This window comes from Melopsittacus undulatus, chromosome 5, assembly GCF_012275295.1.
Source record: "Melopsittacus undulatus isolate bMelUnd1 chromosome 5, bMelUnd1.mat.Z, whole genome shotgun sequence".
NCBI classification, from domain to species: Eukaryota; Metazoa; Chordata; class Aves; order Psittaciformes; family Psittaculidae; genus Melopsittacus; species Melopsittacus undulatus.
The window spans coordinates 51,645,365-51,671,265 of NC_047531.1; the positions used below are offsets into that span (position 1 = coordinate 51,645,365).

The window sequence follows — 25,901 nt, forward strand, 5'->3', positions numbered from 1 at the left end:
TACCTTAAATCACAATAGTCTTCAAAGAGAAAACTTTGGTACTGAATATCTGGTAAACAAGTTTATGATGGCCCATCTGTTCTTAATTCACATGGCCTTGATGGCAGCAGAAACTGGGAAGAAAATACCACAGTGTGAGCAGTCTTTTTGGTATATTGAATGTTTTTCCACACACTCTGAAATACCAGCTGAGATGTACCAGTGACTATGGAGGTATGCAGTGCATGTGAAATTCAGATCATAGCAGGCAATCTTCATTTTTTGCTTATGTTGAAGAAATTCGATATAAGATAGCTCATATGACCTGCTAGCTCTTGGGTGGCTAAACAGCAAGTTAAATAATATATGATTCTTAGACTTTCATAATGTGGACTGTTCCTAGAACAGCCAGGGTTGTGGAGCAGGCTTTCTTCTGCAACCAGTATGTAAGGAAACACAGCATAGGATCTGCTTATGTGCCTAGGAAGTTACATTTCTCAATAATTCAGCAGGCAGTGCATGCTATATATACTTGACACAATTTACAAAGATGCTGTACTGATACTACATATATATTTTAAGCACCTTAGGTTTGCTCTCAGGACCAGAAATCATGTCCAAGTAAATGTATAGGAAAACAATTATGCTATGACAGAGCTCACCTCAGGATGGTTTATCAGTTGTACCAACCTATCTGACTTCAATTCTGTTGCCCTGATTTAGTGTTATCCCATTTCTTCTTTCATGGGAAATCCATTTTCCATCTGGCTTAAAACTTTATATAGGGTTTAACATTTCCTTTTTGTATAGAGGTATTAGGTATTGCTGCATCTCAATTTTCTGGCAAAGGCAGCAAGCATACTGTGTAAAATGTGTCTTTTTTACCTATCATGTCCTTACTGGATCAGATACGCTATTTTTTCAGCATTTGGTGCCTTTAGCTTGGTAATCATAGGGACTATTTTTAGCATTCAAAATTGGAGGCACTGTCTGCAAAGAGCTCTCTGTAAAATGGCAGATTCAGCTCCCTTTTTGTGCAGCTGAGGCTTGGCAGTTTGATCCAAGTTCATGCATCTCATTCACAAGTAAATGCAATCATCTTACTGCTGTTTGTTCCAGTTGCCATTCCAGCTGAATTATTTGTAATAATTATTGTGTTGTCTCTTCTTTTTCCTTTATGTTGTCAGGAGCAAACAGAGTGGGTAAGTAACCAGAGCTCATAGCTGAGTACAGATATGAATAGAGGTACTGGGGTAGCTACAATTATATATTAAGGATGGCAGGATTTGTCTTCTGAGTCTAAAAAAAAACAAAATTGCTTTCCAGCTTATTGAAGTATAAAAAAAATCTCAGTAATGCAAATTATAGTCCTCCAATTTAGGCACATTTTTTCTAATTTTCCTCCCAGTACTTTCAAATTATTGAGGAAGACTTCAAAAGAAGCAAAACTGAGGCAGCTGTTGGTCCTGAAACTAGCTTTATATAAACAAGTTAGAGATATAGTTAATGTATTTACTGGAAATCCAAGACAAACACAGGCTACCTGCAAAAAGCAGTGAGTGTTTTCTCATAAACTAGTGTTTTCCTGATCTGGATTGGCTGATTTTCTAACCATAGCAAAGATGGGGCAGGAGAAAGCTGACACTGTCTTTAATAATGCATACCATATCTAGTAATAAATTAAAGACCGTATCCTCTGATAGCAGTTTCCATCTCTACAATAGTAAAGAAGGATGGATATAAGGCTGGCTATGATGCTTTCCATTGTCGTGTATGTACAAGTGACTAATGAGAGTCATGATGTACTGGGATACAAAGAAACTGAAATTTATCTGAAACTGCATACTCTGATATGATTCAAATACCAGTGGACCAGTGAAAGATTCCCTTTGACTGCCTGATTTTGTATTAGGCTTTATGCACTGTGGTTGCTATCACTTGTTTTTATTTCAAGAGGGTGCAGGAAGCAATAGCCTTTCCTTATCTCCAGCTGTATTGCTTTTCATACAAAATCATAGCTTCCTGCAGAGCAATTCATTTTCTTGATACTGCAATTAGTAGTTTCAACCCAGGGAAGAGTGATAAACGCTGGTCCTGACATGTGACCTATATGGATTAGTTGTTTAAATGTGTTCTGTCTGGTATTTGGACAGAACATATCTCCATTATTTTTTAGGCTCAACCATCTAGTCTGAGATCAAAATTTAGTTCATATAGTGCTATCTGACTGCTTTATAAAGAAGATTTTCTAACCGTGGACAATAGCATAAGAACTTTGAAACAAGAGACCTTTCTTATTCATTGTGTCAGAACTTCTAAAGGAGCTCATTCATGTGTTGAGTTAGAAATCGTTTCTCCTTTTGTTGTATGTGTACAGAACTGTGCAGTTCACGAATTTCATACTTCACTACAATTCCACCTTAGTTTATACTTACAGACACATTCAGTGTATGCACACAGATTGGATCTAAAGGTCAGATGCAACTTACAGGTTTTTTTTTGGTGGGTGCATCTTTTCTGCCAAAGAGGGTAACATGTGGTGTTACGGTAGACCGATACTAAATTTTGGGTATGGGACTTCTGGACAGTTTTATAGAATGAGTTTAAAAACCATTCCAGCTAAGAGGCCTCTGCAAAGCACTTGTTTATGTGCACAAAAGGAAAGGTTATGGATGAAATTATAAAGATTTAGAGTGAATGCTCAGTGTAATTTAATATATTGCACCTTGCTAATGAAGTAATACAAAAATAACCTTAAAATTTTATGTTGGAGGTCATTGAGTTTTGAGAGCTGCTGTTAGACTGGAAAGGCTGGAAAGAATGACTGATGCATGGGGAAAATGGGAAAGATGGATGCAGAAGTTCAGACTTCCATTGCACTATAGGATTGCTCTGAGGGATTCATGTTAACTACTTAATATATCTTGTGCACCTCACTGTGAGAGTCAGTGCTTGCATACTTCCACAAAATACATGAAGATGGGCTGTAAAGATGACAAATGGTAAAGATCATACAAATAGCTACAGAAGAGAGAAGGATATATTTCATTAGGCTCTGTGTCTTGCAGAACGTCTGGGGGACACAGATCTTGAATGAAACTGTTTACCTTCTTTTTAAGGACACATACAGGAAAGTCACATTTATAAATGATGCATGCCATTTATAAATGTGCACATTTGAAATGCATTAATCAAATTTGAGAAGTATGAAAAATAAAAATTTTGCTTAGCTTGTGGCCAGATTGCTTTCCAGCCCAAAAGCAGTGTGCTGTGAATGTAATGAACTGTACCATGCCTTCCCTCTTCCACTCCCTTTTTGTGCTAGAAGAGGGAAGCAAAAGAATTAAGTAATCTACAGTGATCTTCTGCAGACTTCTCTTCTGAACCCTGTACTTCATTACCAGCACAGGTCTCAAATTGATCAGAGCACAGTGGCTGCTTTCCTTCTTGTCTGTTGGAGCTGGATCAGGTTCATCAACAGTCTGTATCAGAATCAAATCAGATTCTCCTTCTCATTTAAATCCAAGAACCACAGTTCATTATTAGAAGTCTGTGCAAGAACACCAAAGTATGTCCCTCTACACTGCTGTGTGCCTCCATATGAAGAGTCACAAATCTGAATCTCTTATTGCTTGTGAAAAGCAGTTTAATAATTTGTGGCATTACCATGTGGACAAGGTAGAAGATTATTTTGCAAGTCTTCTGTAGTTTTTGCAAGCCTAATCCACATAATGGTTCCTGTTGTAGGCCTGTTTCTAGAAAACATACAGACAAACTGAAAATCTTAATGTGCTTAACTGCAAACCACAGGGGTGATCCTTGATCCTACAGATTTCAAGTCATGATGGAGATGACCCATTTCTGTTGAAGCGATTAACTCTTGGCAGAACTAGGCTCACGACTTTCACTTGTATTGGTTTCCATAAGATCTTTTGCTGGTTGTGTTGGTGTTGATTTAACCTCTTCAACAAATAACAGCATGGCAATATTTGTGCAGCTTGCTCGTTACTATATTAACAGTTTATCCTGTCATAGAGAAGAAAACTGCTTTAAAAGCTTTAATCAGTAAAATGTCTGCAGAATTTTTTGTGCTTTGTGTGGGTTTCTAATGGTATTTTTCTTTAGTTCATATATCACTCCTCCTGCCACTCAAGAAGTGCATTTTGCAGTGAGACATCTGTCATTGCTCTTTGAACCTCTATTTGAGGAATTTGCATCTCCTTAAGTACCGATAAGAGGAACCATTAGCAGTATGTACTTGAACAGCTTTTTATAGAGAAAAGTAGATTGAGATTTTGGTGGTTTGCAAATGCCAAGAGCTTGATTTACAGAAATGAAGAATGACAGCTCCCCTTCTGGAAATATAATGGAAAAATGCTTATAATTTGCAAACCACTGGGTAAACTTGTTGTGCATTAAATGTGAATCAGCTGGAAGGCCTATAGGGCAAATTAAACACAGATGGAAAACATGGCATAGTCTTGTAGTATAGCATCTGCAGCGCTTAATGTTTGACTGAGATAACCCTGGCAGCACTCCTTTACTCTGTATTTGTCCTGGTGATTTAGGACCTCCTCAGACCAGCAGTGGAAATGAGCAGCACTCATCAGCCTCTATATTTGAACACGTGGATAGGATGTCGCGTTCCTCGGATGCCAGCAGACGGGTGCCAAGCAAGATCCAGTTGATTGCTATGCAACCGATGGCAGCACCTCCAGTTCAGAACTCGGTGCTTTCTGATCGAGTAGCAGAGACCAACAAAATTAATAAAGAGGTATTTTTGCAGTGCTTTGAATGTTTGTGGAGGACTGTATGCCCAGCCAAGTGGGAAGTGAAAAGTATTCCATTTCTTCTTATCAAGAGTTCCTAAGGAGTTGAGTTTTGACAAGTTACAGGAATAATCCCATTTCTATCCAGAGAGGTAATCTGGCCTGTTCTTAAGAGATACCTAAATCAAAACTTAAACACAGAGACAGGAGCAAATTTAATGGTCAGGATACCTTGTGTTGCCATCCTTTTTCTACTCAGCAGGACATGACTTACCAGAGTTGTGTTAATTAGTGTACGAGTATTGGAACATCTGGCCCACCTTGGTTTTCATTCTACACTATTCTTCTGACTTTTCAGCAGCTCAGGATGTGGATATAGAAACAAGTTATCTTCATATTCTGGGATGTGAATTTGCAGCACATGCACTGCTTCCAACTTCTGATGTGTTTATCTGACAGTAAATACACAGAAACTTACTGCTTTCTCTGAGGCTCATGTTACTGTCAGCAGAATATGAGCATGCCTGGGGCATCAAGAGAGACGGTAATGTGCTGTGAAACCATATCATACCCTGCCTGACAATACCTTGTACTGGGTGTAAGATGGCATCTTCTCATAATTCAGAGTGGAAGACTTACTGAAACCTTTAACTTCACTGTGTTAAGAATTTTCTGAGTACCTTACAGACGAAAGGTAAATGTGTATATCTAGTATACACAGGCAAGGGGAGCTACAAAACAGAAATCCAGTATATGGGCAAAAGACATATAGTTCTAATTATAAATGTAAACAGTAAATCTGGCTTGTGTCCTTTTCATAATTTTTCAGGATTTTCATGAGGGAATACACAAAACTCAAATTATACTTGGTTTTTAATTTGCTGATGCAGATGCGTTCAGAAATTAGTCCAGCACAGGCAGAGCAGTTGTTGCTACCTGGTCTGGTGCCCAAGTGTTTTTTGTTGATAAGACTGATTTCAGTGAGTGTTGGGCCAGTGCTGCTGTTATGATAGCTTTCCCCACATGATAACATACTCCTCAGGGAATTAAAAAAAAGTGGGAGAGAGGCATGAAGACTTAGTCTGCAAGATGTAGAGCTGGTAACACTTGTTCACCTAGGTATCTGGACCCTTGTATTGCTGGTACATTTCTGTATAGCTTATGTTGGCCTGTCATGCTCTGCGGAAGCACTGAGTTATGAGCTCAGCTCTTTAAGTTCTTGCTGCTTACATGATGAATGTCATTAAAGGGAATGGGTGACAGTTTTCAACACTTGATCAAACGTATCTCTTTCTAACAAGCAAATGTAGATACAGCTTTTGCTGATTTTTTTTGTCAGAGCAGTGTCACTTCTGGCAGACAGCAGGAGTTTTTTGTTTTGTTAACAAACTGTCGCCTCTCTTTAACTACACCTGCTGTTCTGGCAATCATACTGTGTTTAATAGTACATCTCCCTGGGGAGACAATGAAAATACTGCAAAATGTCCAAGAAAGAAAGTACTTGCAAGTTGTGTGACTTGCTTTAATCCTTAAGAGATCTGGGGGATAGAGGGGAAAGAGGAAGGTAGGGGCAGCCAAGGATCCAAGGAAAAGAGGTTTACAGAAGAGCAGCAAAACGTTCTGTTGCAAAAACTACTCTTTCCCTGCCCCCTTCGTTCTTTAAGATACAAACAGCCCTGAGACATAAATCTGAGATTGAACACCACCGCAATAAGATTCGTCTTCGCGCCAAGCGTAAAGGGCACTATGAATTTCCAGTGGTGGATGACGTGGTGGTGGTGGACTCCAAAGAACAGCACAGAATATATCGCAAGGCACAGATGCAGATTGACAAGATCTTGGACCCTGGAGGCAGTGTGCCGACTGTCTTCATAGAGCCGAGGAAGAGGTAGGCATTTCAAAGAAGGGAAAAAATTTGTTTTAAACAGTATTTGGTTTAATATATGCCAGTATTTTTGTTTTCATATTATTCTTTTACCAGTTCTCAACAGTGAATTCTTAATAAATAAACCCAAATGAATAAAACTGTCTTAAAGCAGTTTAGCATTTGCTTTGCCATTTGTTTGAGTAATTCTTTTGTAATGTAGGGGGAATCAAGATTTCAGTATGAGTAGTAAAAAAAAGATACATGGAAAGTATAAACTCGCATGAAATAATATTTTTATAAAGGGGGGAAAAGATCACAGAATCATGGTTTGGGTTGGAAGAGACCTTAAAGGTCATCCAATCTCCCTGCCACAGGCAGGGACACCTTCCACTAGACCAGGTTGCTCCAAGCCCCATCCAACCTGGCCGTGAACACTGCCAGGGATGGGGCAGCCACAGCTTCTCTGGGCACCCTATGCCAGTGCCTCACCACCCTCACAGTCAAGAACTTCTTCCTAATACCTAACCTAAATCTCTCCTCTTTCAGTTTAAAGCCATCATCCCTTGTCCTATCACTATGTGCACTTGTAAAAAGTCCCTCACCAGATTTCTTGTAGGCACCCTTTAAGTACTGGAAGCTGCTCTAAGGTCTATCCTGAGTCTTCTCCAGGCTGAACAAGCCCAAACTTCAAGCCTCTCTTCATGGGAGAGGTGCTTCAGCCCTCCCTTGAACAATTTAAAAAGCTTGAAGATTCTGAATTTTAATAGCAAACTCACAAATCAAAGAGATAACCTTTCATGCATTCCATCTGGGTAAAGAGTGTCATGAACCTGCCTCCCTGGCCTTTTCAGAGAAAGTCTTCCCCAAACTCCATTTATGAATACTGGTACTTTGTTCACAGAGCACTGATGCCCTGTAACTGCTTCTGCACTGATAGAAAGTACCTTTTCTCTAGCTACACATGTTCCATAGACTGTATGCCTAGTAGGGTTAAACCCAGCAATGCCAAGCACAGACCTTTGTTGGCAAATCTTTATGGTCTGTTCTGCTGTTGCAGATGTGTTGACATTGGCCTGAAAGATCTAGAAAAGCACTGGGGGGAGGCTGGAGCACAAACATCTTTGAAAGATAAATGTAGAAGGGAGGTGACAATGGAGAGAGTTTGAAGGAGGAATAAGAGTTTGGAGAGCTGCCAATGAGAGAAAGGCAGGAGTCAGATTCAAGGCAACCTAATGGGAGTGGCATGGAAAAATGGGAAAGGGAAGAGAAACAGGGCTGAGGCAAGCATGATTTGGAGGGAATGGTCAAAGGAGTTTAGCCTTGAGTAGGATACAAAGAAAAATTGCAAAAAATAAATGTGATCACAGTTGTCTTGTTTTTTTTATTCTTTCTCTCTGCTTTTTATTTTCCTCCTGTTAAGTTCTCGTGCAAAACGTTCTCCCAAGCAGCGCCGGCGACATCAGATAAATGGGAGTCCAATTGATGCAGAAAAGGACAGGTTAATCACAACTGACAGTGATGGGACATACAAAAGGCCCCCAGGAGTCAATAACTCTGCATATATTGTATGTATGTCTCTTGAATGGTGGGAGCGTTCTGATAATTGTAATTACGGTTGTGACATTGGGAGGTTTTTTGCTTTCTGACTATGGTCTATATGGCTAGTTTCAGTCCTATGTAGTTAGTGTGTAAATCAAAGTGAAACAGGGATTTCATTGGCAGTTTGTCAGTATTAAGCAGTAAAATTTTGCCAAGTATTCCTTGATATTAAAGAGGCCAAGAACCAAAATCTTGTTTTCATTAATGTCACTGTATTATGCATATGAAAGTGTGCTTGGCATGTTCTGCAATATCTTGAGCATAGTTTCACTCTAGTCCAATTTGCTGGATGTTATATATTCATATGTTACAGAAAATTTCTTCCTTTGGTCTCGAAGAGTAGAAGATTCAGTTCCTTTCATGAGAAATATTCTCATCTTTCAAATGTGGGAATTAATTATTAATGAAAGAGAAGCATGTCTTTGTACTATAGTAACTTGAAACAATTCTATGCAATGTCTTGAAAATTAATTTTGCTTCCTGTCCAAAAAAAAAACCAAAGACACTGGAGAATGTGTCTGTTCAATCATATCCATGTCACAGACTGTATTTAGGCATCCTTAACAACTTCTAAGCAGACTTTACTAAGACTAATGCTAATACTGGAAACCCCTGGACAGTTTTCATCTTGAAAGATGGTTTATTAATTTTTTAAGAATTTCACCATTAGCTGCATATGCAGTCAGGTGACTACACTGTCTATTTCTGCAGTTTCCCTCTGCATTCAGACAAGACTGTAATGATTTTAGTGTTACGCTGCAGCAGAATGAATTATCATCTGAAGCTGTTTAATTAAGACATGTTACACAGAAAACTCAGCCCCTTTGGCATCTGTAGTGAGAAAGTACTTGGAATGCTAAGTCCCTGATAAAGTAGAGGCTTTTGCATCTCGATGACTGATTTTGCAGTCAGCATGCAGTGGTAAGAATGAGCTTTGATAATAAGTCTGTTGCTGCAAAGCTCATTTAATTTCCTGTTACTGATGAACAATAAGCCCGTGTGGTGAGATCACATGTAGTAATTGTGATGCATGCCTCAGGTATTGCTGCTGTGAAGTACTTGTATGAGTCCCATTCAGGTGATGAACCCAAATTCAAGTTTCATGCAGGTATCCACTTAATTGCATAACAATTCCATTTGTGTGGTTTTCTGAGAGGTAATAATGCCAGCTTAATATTACTGCTGACGTGGTCAGTTGTAAGCTAAGGACTGAATTCATTTATTGGAACTGCAAAAGCTGCAGAGAAGTCAGAGATGTAGACAGAGCTGATTGTCTTTTTTCTGGGTGGGGTAGATGCTTTCTACATATGACTTCATTATGTGTTTGCAAACCACAAGATATTTGTTATAACTGAGTAACTCCTGCAAAAAGCTCTGCTGCCTTGTCTGAGATCAGAGTCTCATGGATGACAGTGAATGAAGTATTTACACAGCTAGCATTATGTATGTGCATGCATATGTGCATGTGGAAGCGGGTTAGGGTAAAGGGCAAGTTTTGTCCAGCGCTGGCACTTGTACCATTTATCTCATTGTGGTTTTGGCAAAGAAAATGTTGCTTAGACTTAAGGCCCACAGGGGCTTGGAAGCTGGCTGATTAGGTCTTCTCTGTGGCTGCCCTTCACCTTCTTTCTGTTTTCTCCAGTCTGACCCAGACTTGCCTCCTGAACCTCAGACATCATCTTCAGCTGATGTGGGGAAGTTCCCTGGCTTGCCTTCCCATCCAGTCTCCCAGTACATCCCACCACAGCCATCCATTGAAGAGGCTCGTCAAACCATGCACTCGCTGCTGGATGATGCTTTTGCGCTGGTGGCTCCCAGTAGCCAAGCAGCCAATTCCACTGCCATTGCACCACCCGGGGTCTCTGCAGGACAGCCGGTAAACAACACTCCTGCTCGAGCAGGGAGGGAAACCACATGTACCCAGTGGGGATCACCTTATGGTCCAACTCAGGCAGTAAACAACCCATTTAATGTGAGTGATGCAAGTTAAAAGGCTTTTCTGAGCAGGTAGCTCACACCAGTTGAGCCACGGTCAGTGTTATTGTGCCCTTGCCGTCAGGACTTATCACGAATGTGGAACAGTTTCTGGAACCAGGAGAATTCAGAAATGACCATCAGAAGATGGTGAACTTGCTTTTTAAGCAATACATTTAGGTCCTTTTCCCTTTTCCCGTTCCAACCACAAGACAAGATAGGAGTTCTACTTTACAATAACTTTTCTGTTCTTCTCTGTTACAGTCTTTCACAAAGCAGTCTTGTTATGCCCAAGAGTAAAACTTTATTTTTTTAAATGCTTATGCTAGTTCATATTTTGACAATGAAAAAATAATGTATTTGGCTTAGGTCATATTTTTCAGCAGGGTATTCAAAAGCTTTCAGGAAGTGATGGATAGGGAAGCAGGATTTCTGTGTATGATTCTATTGCATTTTATGGAGCACCGAGACACATGGCTACTCTTTTAGGTCATCTCGAGTTCTGTGACAGTTCAGTACAAGTTTCATAATGCCATTGAACTGTTCAGTCTGAGTCCTGTGGTTTCTGCTGCAATCTGATGCTGGTTGAGGTATAAAGAGATTTCCAAATACAAAGCCTGGTTTTCTTGAAGTTTTAAGCTAAGCAGACTTTGGAGACCTTGATCTTCTGCAAGTGAGAGAAAGTATTTCTGAAAGGTTCTTAAGCCTCTAACGAGACAGAAGAGATTGCTAACCACTGTAGCACAATTCACAGATCTTCTTGTGCTTCTGGGTTTGTAAACCCAAGCTCTTAATGATGTAGTCAAGTCACACATACAGACCTAGTGATCTCTGCCATTCATTACTTAAAAGACTAACAGTGGACTTCCAAGGGTATTCATTTTTATTTTAATTTGTGGGTTTTTGTTCTTCTCACAGAGATACGTGGAATTCGGAATGACTCCACCAACAGCACCAGGTCTCCTACCAAGGTAGCTTTTCACTGATAGAATTATCATTTAATATTTTCCTTGCAATTCCTCAAGAGTTCTTACTGGCACTGGTATATTATTATGCAAAGTACTGTATAAATGGGAAGTAACAGGAGTCCAGATCCAGCCTGTGCAATTTATTTATGTATGACATATATATGCTGTATGGAATCCAAGCCTCCATATAGCCCCCTTGGCTATAGAGATATCCTTCCAAATACTGCATAAACCACTGAGTTTTAGCTTTTAGAGTGCCTGAAACAGTTACTCAGATGCATGTCATTCTCCCAATATTCTTGCTTTCATCTTGTTTCTGTAACCTCAGGGCAATGCTAACTCTCAAAAGCTTTCACATGGCTAACAGATTCATTCTATTTTTAACCAAGCTGAGAACAAATTTCAGAGCAGGGTGACCCTCCCACAGAAAACCTGCTGTGCAAGCCTATTATTATAAAATCTGAGAAAAGAGCAAATTTTCCATCTTCTCCTGGTCTTGCTGTGGTAGAATCATGCAAAGAGAAGAAAACACTTGTCCAGGTGACACTCAGTTCCACATTTGGTGTCTGTTTTAACTACACATGAGGCTGGACTCTTGAGTCATGGTTCCCACTGTGATCAGACTCGTCTCACCCTCTCCAAACTGCTGCAACTCACCTAGGTGGTAAAATGGTGGCCTCCTGCTGCCTCCGGCCTTCTTACAGCTGTCCATGTGAGATTAAATCCCACTGGTATCCATATCATTCATTGGATTTCACCTAAAGTCTTCACTGCCTTGGAAACTCGATGGTAAAGACGTTACTAAGAATTTTCCTTTACCATTCCTTTGCAACCTGATTTTTGAAAGGGACAACTAGAAAAGGAAGCATCTCTAAGCACATTTTCTTACTTAGGTCTTGGCTGAAGGTGACAGTTTCAGTGTGAGTGGAGCATACATGAAATGGCATACAGTATGACATGCAGTGTATTTCTTGTAATTTAAGTTACCTTGAAGATTGAGCTTTGGAACTGCCAACACAAAGCATAACCGACTGTTTGTTAGTGAGAATTTTCTCTTTGTTGGCCTGTTATGCAGTCAGGGACGATGTGATAAGTTAACCATGAAAGTGCTGTAACCCATGTTAATGCAGCTGAGCAAGATAGTGTCTTTGCAATATATTTTTTGCTCAAAAATTTATCAACATTTGGCATAGGCACTTTGGCTTGCTGTAAATTACAAATGAATGGCATCATTATCAATAGTTCAGATGCTTCCTTTTCCAGTGCTGGCAGATTAAGTTAACAATGTGCAAGGTTGTTGACTTTAATAGGAAGAATTCCTTTAAAATTTCATCAGAATACAAGGCTTCCTAGAGCTTGGCCAATAGAAAACAAGTGGTGAGTTATCACGCTTGTGGAGTGAGGGTTATGCTCAAATTCAAAAGATAATGATAAATTGATAGAAACAGTGCACCAATTAGAGGAAAGAAAAATAACCTGAGGTCAGTATGATTAGGTGGCATGTATCAATGTCATAGTCCATTGGCTTAAATATCCAATGCATGGAATAATAACTGTGTGACTGTACTGTTCCCTTCTCTGTACAAACACAGCATCTTTAATGAAGTGGAACCAGCCTGGGTAGAAAAAAAGTGAATGTGAAAGACCTAGGTCACATAACAGCTAGGCAAACGTGAAGGCTTTTCACAATGAACAGCTTTTGCCAGAAAATGAGTATTGCATCATGCAACAGAGATAGAGATACTTAGCCATAGTAGATTAGTGGTGTAAAATTGATTTTTGGGGTAGTATCTCCCCACTTAAATAACTGGAGATTAATTTTACTTTTTTTTTAATGTGCAGAGATGAAAGGTGTGTCTCAGTCTGGAGATGGGGAGGAGCACTAGAAAGCTTGTATGATACAGATTCAGAGATGTATCCCATTTTTATACTCTTGCATTGATCTCTGATAATAAAGAGTAGCTATATCTATTATGAAGAAGATGGAGAAGAAAGGGTGATAGGTTATTAAATATGCACCTCTTGAGTACAAATCCATCAGAGGTAAAGGATATACTTCCTTTCTTCTGAAAAACTGGCACAAAACCAGTACATTTGCAGAAATGTTGAGAAAATATTTTCTTTAGACAACATAAAAAAATTAATAATACTTTTATCAGCTATAAAGTTCCAGCTCAGCACTGCAGTCATAAACGGCCAGATGATCACATCCTTTACTGGTTACAGTGATTAACGTAAGGCGCTATTGTTAAACATTACCTACCCATTCAAGCATTTATTTTAATTAGCTTGTAAATCTGGTTGGAAATGGTTTCCTTTAGGTTTGTTGAGTGGACAGGTGGGATTGCATGCAAGGGAGCCAGAGAAATTTTGGCACTTCCACAATAGGATTGTTGCAGCTTGAACCCCTTACACCACCTCCATTTGATACTGTATGCCAAGTAGCTAGTACTTTAATTTACAATTGCTTGTCCTTTATTATGCTCTTATTTGGCTCTATTAGGCTATTTATTATTATGTTGACTTTCTATGCTGTCTGGCTGTCATACAAAGGTAGGTAGTTTTCCAGATGAAGCACAAATCAAGAACAGTTTGAATTAGGTGCAGTCACGGGATTTCCCTGTAAAATGAAAGGGTATAAAACCGAGTTCTTGAGGAATGGGATAGGGTGCAGTCCATAGCCTAGAAGGGGTTAGATGCTAATGAAGTAAATGGCTTAGAAAACTCACCGCTAGTCCTCACTGCATGTAATTTCATGTGCCTGACTTAGTGTGTTTGCCTCACTTTGTTTCCTTTATACTCATCAGTGAGAGGATCCTGCAGAAAATGATTTCGTGAACCTAATATTTGCTTTGAATACCTCTTGAGGAGTGTGTCTATCTTTGATCGTACGCTGGAATCTGAGGTGCCTGTAACCTAAGCACCTGAAGTTTGAACATCCATACCTCCACCATATCGACAGGAATCAATAACCCTTGAAAACTCAGCTGCCATCAATCTCCTAAAATATAATCTCTCCATGCCAGGGTTAGGATATGTTATTAGGGAAAAGCAGCTTTTCCATATCCTGCTCTACTCCTGTTCTGAGGACAAATTAGTGTTCCTTTTACAAGTTCCATTACCTTGGCACAATTTATGAAGTGAGATTGGTGACTGTTTATGTCTAACAGTTTGTGTGCCCAGAAACTCTTGAGTAAGAGTAAGAGTCAGTTTTGTTGCTGAGGTAAGCAGCTGCATCACTACTGAAGTCTTACTTTTCTGATTTTCTTTTTCATTGAAGATCCTTTTTTCTTCAAGGAGAAAACAACATCTGTGGGCTTTTCTCCTCATTGAGGTTTCTGTAGCATGTGAAATTTTGTTAAGAATTTATAACTCTTAGTGTAGTGCAATGCAGATCATGAAGGAGGAATATATTCCTCAGATGTAACTATTTTCTTTAACATTTAATGTTAAAATGTACGTGAAACGGCATCATAAACAGCCATTGTATGAGGTACACCTGCACTACTGCTTCCAATTAGGCAATTCACCTATTGTAATCTTGAGTCCTTACTTTTCCACAGGCAGAACTTTGGGCCAGGTTTTCTTCAACCTGCAGAATTAATGCACCCAGACCAGCAGCCACCTGAGGTTCAGTATTCCTCCAGAGGGATATACTCAGAGGAAATGCCATCAGTGGCAAGGCCACGACCAGTTGGAAGCACTGCAGGTACACTTCACTTAAGTTGAATATGCTCTAAAATAACTGATTTTCTGTATCTACTCTTACACTGAGATTATCATTATGACATCAGTCTCCTTCAGCTGCTACACTTGAAATGTGATTCTTGTCTTCACTGCCAAAAAAAAAGTCATCATAAGGTGCGGTTAACTTAACATCCATAGAACCTTGCAAAAACAGGCAGTGCTTTGCCACCTTTTTAGTACCTCACAGGCATTGGTTATCACACAGCATATTTTCAAAAAAACCCATTCTCTAACAATGGAAAATAACTTCATAGGTTTAGGCCATACAATGTAAGCCAACTTCCCACTGCCAACTATTTTATTGTATTAAATGAGCTAACTAATGCATCCCAAATCAGCCTGCTAAATAGCAAATCTTTTTAATACTTCTCTGCATCTATATTTCTAATTTCTCTTCCTAGAAACATGCATAAAAGCAGGATCTTTTAGGTTCTTACGATATTGTCTATTGCTGCTCTCCTGTATAAAGTCTTCCCTTCCCTGATTTGGTTGAGATAATTTATGTAGCTCTCATCAGTGCTATCATAAATAAGATTCTAATGTCACATGGCAATTAAGCAGCGAACATTGATTCTAAGAATAAAAGATTCCATTCTTATGCAAATGCCACAATTAATTTTCTCCCAGAGAAACATTTTCTTCCTGGGGAGTTGGAAAAAACTGAAAATACAATCATATACTCCTGTCAGAGGCCTAGTTTTGATAGCTGCTATCCTCTCCCTGTAAATGTTAAATGAATGAGAATGACAGGGATGTAGTGACTGTTAACAGTTTAATAATGATTGTGTTATTGTCCTATTCATACTATTCCCTAAATGTTCATGTATATTCTGCTTGAAAGTTTGGAGGCAATTCAGATGGTTAGTTCCTGTCCTTCAACGTAATTATGTGCAAATATCAAACTTCTCAAATATTGGGTTTTTTTTAGAGGAAAATATGGAAGTGACCTAAATGTCCATCTGTTGTTTTTGTCTTTTCCTCCCGTTTTGTACATATGCACAGTTTTCTCTTATGTATCTGTGGGTTTATTAAATGTGTTTCATTTCTAATGAATAATAAAATACTATAATAATAAAATAGTGTTCCCCTGTGGGAGGAAATTTAGGAAAAAGGAAAGCTGGCATGTTGTTACATCTCTTGCAATTAATGGTGGTGGCTGTCCTTGCATGTGTTTGAAAACAGCAGGAGAGGAGGGAAGGGAAGGGAAAGGAAAAGAAAGGAGAAAGGAGGAGGTTAGCTTTCAGGCTGAAAGGAGATACAGTGTGTTCTGACCTTCTCGTTAGTCAGCAACAGCATCGTTTAATATTTAACCACAAAGCAAAGCTGAAAGAACCATACTCTTATATAGTCATGTGTTTTATTTTCCTGAGAGATGGAATAGAAAGCAGTCTGGAGTGTTAGCGTCTTGCCAGTGTGATGCAAATAAGGTGTACCACAGGAGCAAATGTCTTTTCTTTGCTGCTAAGTAATTTACATGAAAGCATTGCCAGGGCTTTCAGTAAACACTGTTTGGAAAGGGCTGGCATATTTTTGGAGTGAAGTGTCATCCATGTCTGAGGTGCATGTATCTCAACCTCTTCTTTCCGTGCAGTGGCAATGAAAAGCATCACACTCAAATGAACTGCACAAAATGCACATAACTTTTCCTTCTTTATTCTACACTGAAGCCTTCTTTCTGCTGATTTTTTTATTAATCGCAAAGAAACAAAGCTCAAATTTCTTCTCGTTTCCTGCTTCCACCAAAGTTTTATGTTGTCATTTGTCTGCCCTACAAACTTTACTGTGTATAAAGATGAAAAAACAATATTTGCTTTTAAGGTTCTCAGATACAGCACCTCACTCAGGTGGGAATTGCTAGCAGGATCGGAGGTCAACAAGTGGAGATCCCCTCAGGCAGAGCAGGGCATGGCCAGCCGGGGGGGCCAGGGTGGCCCCAGTACCGTGGAGAGGATGAATATGCTAGGCGAGATGCAGTGAGTACTGTGTTACACATTTGCATAGTTTCCGAAGTAGTGATGATATGTTCGGGTATATTATTTTCCTGCATTACTGTTTGGAACTTTTTCCCCCTGGAATACTTTCAGTTTGCTTCTCTGACATTCTTTGCTTTGCTCTTCAAACCCTTGTTAGCTCTTCTAACTTTTGCTTGCTGTCACCTTTGCTGCTCTCTAACTGCTTTCTCTCACTTTACCCTAACCTGTTTATTTTTTTTCTCACTTGAGGCCTTCACCCATTAATTGCAGTTCACCCAGTTCTGCTTCTGAGCTCCAGCAGAGGTGGATACTGCTTTCCATTTTCTTCTTTGAAATATGCCACTGTATTTTGAGACCATTGTAAGTAGAAAAGTTAAATTAAATTGTCCCAGACTACTGTCCTACTTTGTATTGGTATAGTTCTTTTGTCTTATGTATCAGTGCGCAACAGCAGGAGTTAGGGCAATGGAATAAGGTACATACTTGCACATAACAGTAGAGGTGCTTCTAAACAAGTTATTTTCCTAGCCCGAGTGAGCATGATGTGGTAAATTAATATGTACTCATTTAGCAGTGCTGCCTAGGCAGCCATCATGATTTCATGGTCTTGGCAGGGATGCTTCTAAAAGTTGACATTTCTGATTCAGCCAGATGTGTGAGGTTGAAGATAGTACATGGCCTTTCCAGGAAAGATACAGCTGCCTGCTACCAATCCATGTTTGAGTACTTGCATCCTGAAGCAGACTGACCTGTGACAGCTTTATTGAAGTGCTCTTGAGAGTAACAACTTCATGCTTCTTCTTTTGCTCCTTTGCTCAAGCTGTCATTCTGGTTTCTTCCTTGAGGGAGGAAGGAAGGAAGGATCTCCTCCTTTTGCACACTTAAGGCAGTGTGTGTTCACACTACTTGAAGTTGCTTTGCAGTACTGCATGACCCGGTAATGGCTTTGCAGAGAAAGAATGCAACAGGATGGGCCTGCTCTTTAGATTTTAGTATAGCTGAGCTGCCACTACTCCAGATCAGCTTGAGAGGAGCAGCATTAAAGCTTTTGAGAACTTGGCACACAGGAGACAAACTCTACTGATATTATTCAGAAACGTTAACTGTCAAAGCTGGAAGATGTATTGCTTGATTTAACTTGCTATCTGTGCTTGGAACTGTGATATTTGAGTGTAAGATCATAATTTCAGTTTACATGTAGAAGAGCGCTTGCATGAGAGATCTTAGTATCTCTCCTGTTCCATTTTCAGAGGCATCTCTAGGTTACTGTTCATTGCCCTTATAATTTGTCTGTCTTCTCTGAAAATTACACTGCTTTTCTAGATCTGGGGGCCTTTCCCTTCTGTCCCCCAAATGCATGTTCAGCTGTTACTTTCTTAATATTTTACTATATGACTTGCAAATGTTACTGAAAATTCAATTATGGACCCATTATCTAAGATGTTACGCAAACTGTTGGGTTTGACATGTTACCTGTGCAACTTTAAAAGATTCATGGCCCAGTACAATATGATTTGATTGCAGTTTGCACCTTTGGTCACCATTTCAGATGGGTACCTGTCACCTCAGTCCAGGTTGACTTCTTCTAATTAACCAGAGTTAAAAACACATCCTCAGCTTTGACAGAACTTTTTGCTCTCTGGTTGCTGCAGCTCATATGTTTTTGCAGTGTTACATTTTTCAGTTTGGTCTCTTTAAAAATGAAAAAAGGCAAAAGGAGGAGATCGTGGACTAGAGCTATTTGAGTATGGTGTCATTTAGTTGTAGGAGAGCTCATCTAGTGCCTTCCTTTTCCTGTGAGGAATTATTTCTTTTTTACAAAGGATCATTCCCATTAAAAGGAAAAAAAAACAAAAAACAAAAAAAAAGGTATTCTTAGTTGATTCTTTTAGTTTTCTGTACTTCGGATTCCTTCACTAGAACAGAGCTCTGAATTTGACTTTACTTCTTTTTGAAAGGAGGTTTTACTTAATGGTGGTCACATTCCTTATGGTTCAGCATTCTACCAATTCCTTGTAAACAGTCTTACTGTTCCCTCATTCTGAGAAAGTTTCCTGCTCTTAGGAAGGTTAGGTCTAGAGTGTTCTTCTCGCCCACAAACTCAAGAAGCATCTGGATTTGTCTTCCTGCAGTGGCGCTTTTCCTCACACTGTCCTCAGCTATTACTCCAGCAGTCAACACCTGATTTTCCACTAAAATGTGACCTCTCACTTGTATCTGCTCATCCAAAGCCAATGTGCAAGTTATCATCAGTTCACCTTAATTCTCCATCTGGAAGGCCTGGACAACCAGGTTAATTACAGCATTTCCTTAGCTGACACAGAATACAGTACTGAGAAAGTGGTCATTTGAGCAGCAGAACAGATGAATCCTCATTTCTTACAGATATGTGTAATGTGTTGCATATCTACCTCCCTACCACCACTTGGCATCACTTATTATCCACTTATTACAGTCCCCTGTAACTCTCCACTGTTCTCCTACGTCATTTTCAGGTTTCCAGTCTTTCCCCTAAGCCACTCTTATCTTTTTATTCTGATCTTATACTCTGGCTTCCCACTGTAGTATCTCTAAACCATCTCACTATACTTCAGGTTGTCTCTCTTGTCCGCTAGCTATCCCCTGTGAGATATGTGCTGGCTGACAGCTGTAGCTGAGCACAGCTTAACTTGGCCTTTCTGCCACTCAGAAACAGACTCAGTGATGGCACAAATCAGGATGTGCTAATCAGCGGACTGGTTTTGTGGATGTTAGATATCTGTTCATAAATATGTTTGTGTGTAAACTTATACACAAAATCCAGTTGAAATTGGCAAGAGTTCAACAGTTATTAAAATGAAGATTCAAAAATTCACAATGTGATCTCTTACATCTTCATTCCTTAAGAAAGAAGACTCAGTAAAGATATTTTTGACAATTATTTTGTATTGCTGTTAATTATACAGAATTTTCTATATGAAAATATGTAATTTATAGATACTATATAAAACTATAGATTGGTACATATATAATATATATCAATGTGCATTTCTGTTAGTAAAGAAATCTGAAAGTGGAAAAAAGGCCCAGCAAAAATTCTTCCAAGCTTTTTAGTCTCCTTATTTTGCTGTTGTAGTTTAGTATAGGTTAGGTTTCTAAGCCAGTCTGGTTTGATTCTGATGCTATATAGGAGATCACAGAAATTCCACTTCTGTTTTTTCTGAGATATTTAAGAAAACTTTGATAGCCTTAATGTTAAAAAACAGCCACTGCAGTCATCAGATTTCTTCCTGACTTCCCTTAATATACCATTCTTAGGGTGGCAGTTCAGTGCAATTTGTGATACAAACTGAATCATGTAATACATTTTAATGTGAAAGAAACCCGAACACAATTTAGATTTCTGTTAAGACTCATGTGTCAAGGAATCCTTGCTTTTAATATTTTTTATGTCACCTCTTTTCTATAAACCCACAGAGCACTTGTCAGGTTTACTAACTCTAGACTGCACATATGAATTAGTTTCAGGTTTCACTGCCAAATATATAGCTCTGAATAATCAAGGCAACGATTCATTCCTTTCTGATACTAAACTCACCTCCCTTTTATAAGTAGTAAGACAGGATGATACTTGGAGAACCTTATTTACCTGTCATTCTTCTGTTAAAGCCTCTTTTCCTCTTAATCTCTATCCCCAAATTAACTGTGTAAATTATGAGTGCTTCACATGAGCTGTGAAAGAGTCAGAATCTGTTACAAGTTCTACTTTATATAAAATGTCTTAGATCTTAGTAACTTATATTATTAGAGATATTAAGGAGCTGCCAGTCACCCTTGGTCCCCTATATCCTTCCCAGGCTCTGCGCTGTAATTCTTTCATTTCCCTTCCCCTTACCCCCAAATCCTCTTCTAGCTGACCTTGCAGTCCTTTCTTCCCTCATCGGATTGTTCTCTCTGCTACTACTCAGGGCTTATCCACAGAGAAGGTGTAGTTAGTGCTCACTAAATTGTGATAACTGTGACCGGAGCTTGCTGCAGCGAGCTGCTCCTCATCCCCAGCAGAGACCCTTTGAAAGGGGATTACGCTGCTTTGCTCACAGCTGAGTATATTCAGCATGGTGTGTTCAAGTCCTTTATGTCCAGTGTTTTCTTCTGGCTGTCTCTCAGCCTTCAGCAATACTAGGCAAGAGGAAACCCTTGCTTTAGGGATGGAGTTCAGATTTTCACAATGTACATCGTGTGTGCACATACAGGAGTCCATGGAGTCCACCTAGTGTACAGTAAATTCATGCTTTGCTGTAGTGTAAGCAGATCTTTTTCCAGATACACAAGCCCATAAACTCAGGCTTGTGTTTTGTTTCTCTTGTTTTGTTAGAAAATGTACCTTACAAACAAATAGAGAATTAACCCCTTTCTACCCTGAAACAATGATTGTCCCTAAACTGGGATAAAGTTTCTCAGATGTTTAAAACAGCTATTGAGTACAAATATATATATATATATATATATATATATATAATCTTTCTGATTTTAATAATTTTCTCCTGTTGCTTCTTCTGTTGACTGTGTTTTCCTGGGCATTGGTCAGTCACAGGGTCCTCACAAGTGTACAGCCTGAACAGGCAAGCCAGGCAGTGGAGGGGAAGATGAAAATAGTAGTATCTCTATGTGGAAACAGTATGGAGGAATGACAGCCGGAAAGAAAGTGATTTGCCTGCTATCATTTAGGAATTTGATGGAAAGCCAAGGAAATAGAAGCTAATTCTATTGACTTCCAGTTATGTGGGTTTTCTCCCCACCTCCTTCCACTGCAGTTTCTAAATATATAAGTCTAGTAAAGGGGTAAGGCTTTTTAATGGATGCTCAGAGACTTTGCAAATCCCTGAACTTGAGGCAGTCCAGCAATTTTGTGTGCGCTTGTTGTTTTGTGCTCATAAGAGGAATCATTCATTCATACAACTGAAGAACAGTGGCAGCAGATAGAAGCATCTCCATGTCGCTTTCCCTCTGTTTGTTGCGTTTTTGCTTTCTTGTCTTTTCTGGGATTATCACGCTTACTCAGAAAGTACAATAACGCTTTCTACCTTTTTCCAGACGCATACGCATGGACACCAAGAATATTCCTCCTCACCAGTATTCCCGATGCCGAGGACTTCAGCCAGGCAGCCCTCAGCACCTCCTGCTCAGCTTCCACACAACAGCCTTCAGGGCCAGGGCCTTTGCTACACCACCAGTTCCACTGAGGACCTCCAGCCAGGTCACTCGTCAGCCTCTCTTATCAAAGCAATTAGAGAAGAACTTCTACGACTTTCTCAGAAACAGACAACAGTGCAGAACTTCCATAGTTGATTTAGCATTCCCTTGCAAATATGTCAGGTATCTGCTTCCTATGGAAGCAAAGACTTAGAGGAAATCAGCAATGTTGTTCTCTCAAAGGAATGAACTTCACAGCTCTGTTGACAGCACTCTGGAAAAACTGAAAAAGGCAACAGAATAGTAGGGAGAGATGGGGACAAACAGGGGAAATCATTGGTGTCATCACAAGTAGTATTAATTGATATGCTAATATTACGGTGCTTCTCTTCTCTCCCTGCCCTTATTCAACGTAACATAAATAAAACCTTAGGTCAGGAGCTCAACACTCCAGCAACAAAAAAACACTGAAGCAAACTCCATGTATGATAGACTCCTTTTTCTAAAGAAGTAGGTGAAGTCTTGAATAAACTGAGATGACATTTTGCAAGAGATTGCAAATATTCTGATTCTCCAGTGCGTATGGGGAACTGGTTTGTGTTGCTGTTCTGCAAGACTACAAACTGTGTCAGCTCAAGGGTGTTGAAGGTGTGATCCCACATAAAAATCACTTTGGTTGTCAGGAACAGTGGGACTGCTTAGAATAAAAGTCTTTATGAGCTACTTGTAACAAACTGGAACAATAATTGTTATAGCTCTATGCTTCCAAATGGAGCTACCCTCTGCACTCTTCCTTGTTTTCCTTCTGGTGCTGAAGCTTCAAGTGTTCCTTCATCTTCAATGTTTGCAAAGTGAAACATTGGCCTTGTATAACCAAGAAAATATCTGTAGACTCATTCAGGCTGGAAAAACAAAGCAAAGCATCCAAACAGAAAGGGCTTGGTATTTACTTTGTTTCAAAAATACTGAAAACCAGAAGAAGAACACTCAGCCACAGCTGAATTTGGGGCAATGTGTACATATATCTTTAAACAATATATTTACATACTATATGCTCTTGCAAGACCAGCGATAAAATATTGCCACTCTGTCGTTTGCTTTGTGGACAGAAACCAAGCCAGCCTAACTGGTACAGGGTCACCAGCATTATGTTATAAATTGATGTCCTAAATCATTGCTTATGTTTGGATCTGAATAATTTTAGTGAAAGTCAGTGACGGTTTAGAGCATTAACCTAGGCTTAGATTTGCAGTTTCGAGACAGTTTCTATATTTATACTTGTTTCCACTGTCCCTTTGGACAAAGGATGAGCATTATCCCCATGGTAAGAATGGTACGTGCCATGGAACTGTTTGTCGCTGTTTTTTTCGGTTTTAATTTAATACTAGCTATGAATTTACTAATATTTGGCCATTGCATAACTGTAACTGACATAATACATACAGAAATTTTACTTACTGATTTGTTGGAGTGTGTTTATTTTCAGATGAGGCTGAACTAAAGCTAACAGACTGACACAGAGATAGAGGGTAAGCCGTCTTTGTGAGGATGCTTGGGAGCCTTGCTATTTGGTGCTACAGTATGGGTATTTCAAACACTAGGAAATGGTAATTATAAAAGGTCTATGGAATAGCAGTCTGCCAAAGAGATCATTGGGCAGTTGATGTGTTAAGGCTACATTTGCCTTGCTCACTGAGGTAGAAATGGCATTGGTAAAACACAGGTATGTAGCAGTGGTGTGGTATGGTGGTTGTTGGCTACCGTATCTGTTCTTGGTGACAGGAGTTACCAAGACTGAAATGAAAACAGGTAGGAGGACATAATAAGAAAAACTTATGTACTGTGTTCATGAAGCATGTACATTGTATTCATTGCCAAAGCAAAAACTAGGAAGTGACTGGTTGCTCACTGATGTGGAAAAAAAGGTGGTATGTTCCTCTTTATTAGGAAGCTGACTTATTTTTTTCTGTTTACACATGATCATCAAAAGGCTGTATGAAATTGTTTTGAGGGACTTACTGTAGTGAAGCAATCTAATACTTTAGTATGTCTTTATGGGCCCTGGTTGAGGCTTTAATGGAGTCAGAACACCAGCATGGTTGTCAACAGCAGTACCAACAGGTTATGATGTCTTACATTTTTTAAGCCTTTTGTGTGGAAATAACTTCTAGGATAAAAATAAAGAAACCTTTACTTTCTGCCAGGTTTGTAAACATGAATGGTGCCAGCACTTCTGCAAAATATTAGGGTTTGCACAATGAAGAATGTATCGATCAGGCAATGTTTATTTGGTCTTTTTGACAATGCTGAAGACTGACTGTTCCTGTGCTCCCATTAAAACCATCTTTTTCAGACCCCACGTCCTTCACCAGCCTACTTCTGCAGTGAAGTCAAAGACCAGTGCTTATAATATTTATGTGTTACTGTGATTTCATTTCAAGAAAATTTGGGTCTCTAGAAAGTAAGTTCATTGGCTGCTGGTGCCAGCTACTTAAGAAGGAATATGAAATAAGAGTTTTGAAAGTTAGAGGTACTTAAGCCATTCCTCACTCATTTTTGCTGGTGATGGTGATTCTAATGTGATATTCCATCTTTTAACGTTTGGAAGAATACCCTTTTTGTTTTCAGTCCCAAATCTGACAAAGGATATGGGATACAGGACAAATATGTACTGGTAAATAAAAGAGGCTTTCTGATGCAAAAAAAACCTCCCTCTTGAAAACTTTACAAGTTCATGGGACAGGACAATAAGTTGGAAAGCTGTGTTCGAAAGTTGTTAGGACAGAGAATTTTCTTTAACAGTGTCATGTTCTCCAGCTCTCTGGAGGCCTAATAAGAAAAGTAACATATAAAGCACCAGTTCCAGGGATGGTCTTAACAGGAGACCCACACTGTACTCTGCAACTTCAGGAAAAGTTGGGTTTTTCATGTGCTACAGAAGGACTGTGTGGAATGCATGTGCCAAAATGTGTGTTTCCGCTTGGAATCCAGGGAAAAAAAAATCTGTAAGCTTCCACATGCACATGTGCTTGAGCTCCTCTGCCAATGTTTTTTATTTCCTTATTAAAAGGGAGGGGGACAAGAACCAAACTCTTTTCTTTTCTGAAACTTAAATTATCCTGAATTTAAGTATCTATTAATGAATCTACTAGTTTCTGAAAACGCTGATCAGATGAGAAGCTGGTACGGGCACAGGAAGCTGTTACCAACAGTTACATCCATTTCCATGACTAAACCATCTGGTTCATGGAATCCTCAGGCTCTTTCTTCTCAAGTTTCCTTGACATTTGTGTTTAGTCTGTGTTTAGTTTGGCATACAGAAGAACTTGGCAAGATGGGAACTGTGCAATTTAGCTTGGTTGGTTTGCTTTCCCTTTTCATGGCCAAAATGTTGACCTCTACCCTGCTCCTTGATTATCCTTGGAGCTAAATGAAATTTTACAATTATTTTTCATACACTCCGTTTGAAAAGCAGCACACACTTCAGTACTATAAAATATTCTCCACCAGGATGTAACGCATGGTCCTGTGAGTGGATGTGGACATATGACTCATGAAAGAAAACCTTGTTTTTATGAGGAATGAATTGCATGGGTGCTGGACTTACTATGTTAAATATGCTCACTTTGGAGCACTAAGTGGAATTTAAGTGACCCTTTGCAATGTATTGTACTTGAAGTGATTTGGAACAGGCTTCAGATGTCGTGGTTGAGAACAGCAGCCTCACATGAGGTCTGTGTATCACCTCTGTGACCAAAGGAGTGGTTGGCAATTTGTGGGCTACCGCAGTATCATGCACATTTATGGACACATATAAATACATAAATAAGATTGATCACCAAAAGTGCATGTT

At 39.4% G+C, this 25,901-nt stretch overlaps 1 protein-coding gene across 4 annotated transcripts in view; it reads left to right on the forward strand.

The window, feature by feature from the left end:
- Positions 1 to 23,505, forward strand: part of KIAA1549 (KIAA1549 ortholog) — a 144,752-nt gene extending 121,247 nt beyond the window's left edge. The window contains exons 13-20 of one of the 4 annotated variants that reach the window (XM_034062835.1): positions 4,548 to 4,753; positions 6,413 to 6,636; positions 8,036 to 8,180; positions 9,857 to 10,186; positions 11,107 to 11,159; positions 14,720 to 14,865; positions 16,722 to 16,876; positions 21,950 to 23,505. In XM_034062835.1, coding sequence (XP_033918726.1) covers positions 4,548 to 4,753; positions 6,413 to 6,636; positions 8,036 to 8,180; positions 9,857 to 10,186; positions 11,107 to 11,159; positions 14,720 to 14,865; positions 16,722 to 16,876; positions 21,950 to 22,204 — 1,514 coding nt within the window. In that variant the 3' untranslated portion in view covers positions 22,205 to 23,505. The remainder of the gene's footprint in view (positions 1 to 4,547; positions 4,754 to 6,412; positions 6,637 to 8,035; positions 8,181 to 9,856; positions 10,187 to 11,106; positions 11,160 to 14,719; positions 14,866 to 16,721; positions 16,877 to 21,949) is intronic. The other 3 variants (XM_034062836.1, XM_034062837.1, XM_034062838.1) reach the window with 3 other exon arrangements.
- The last annotated feature ends 2,396 nt before the right edge of the window (positions 23,506 to 25,901 follow it).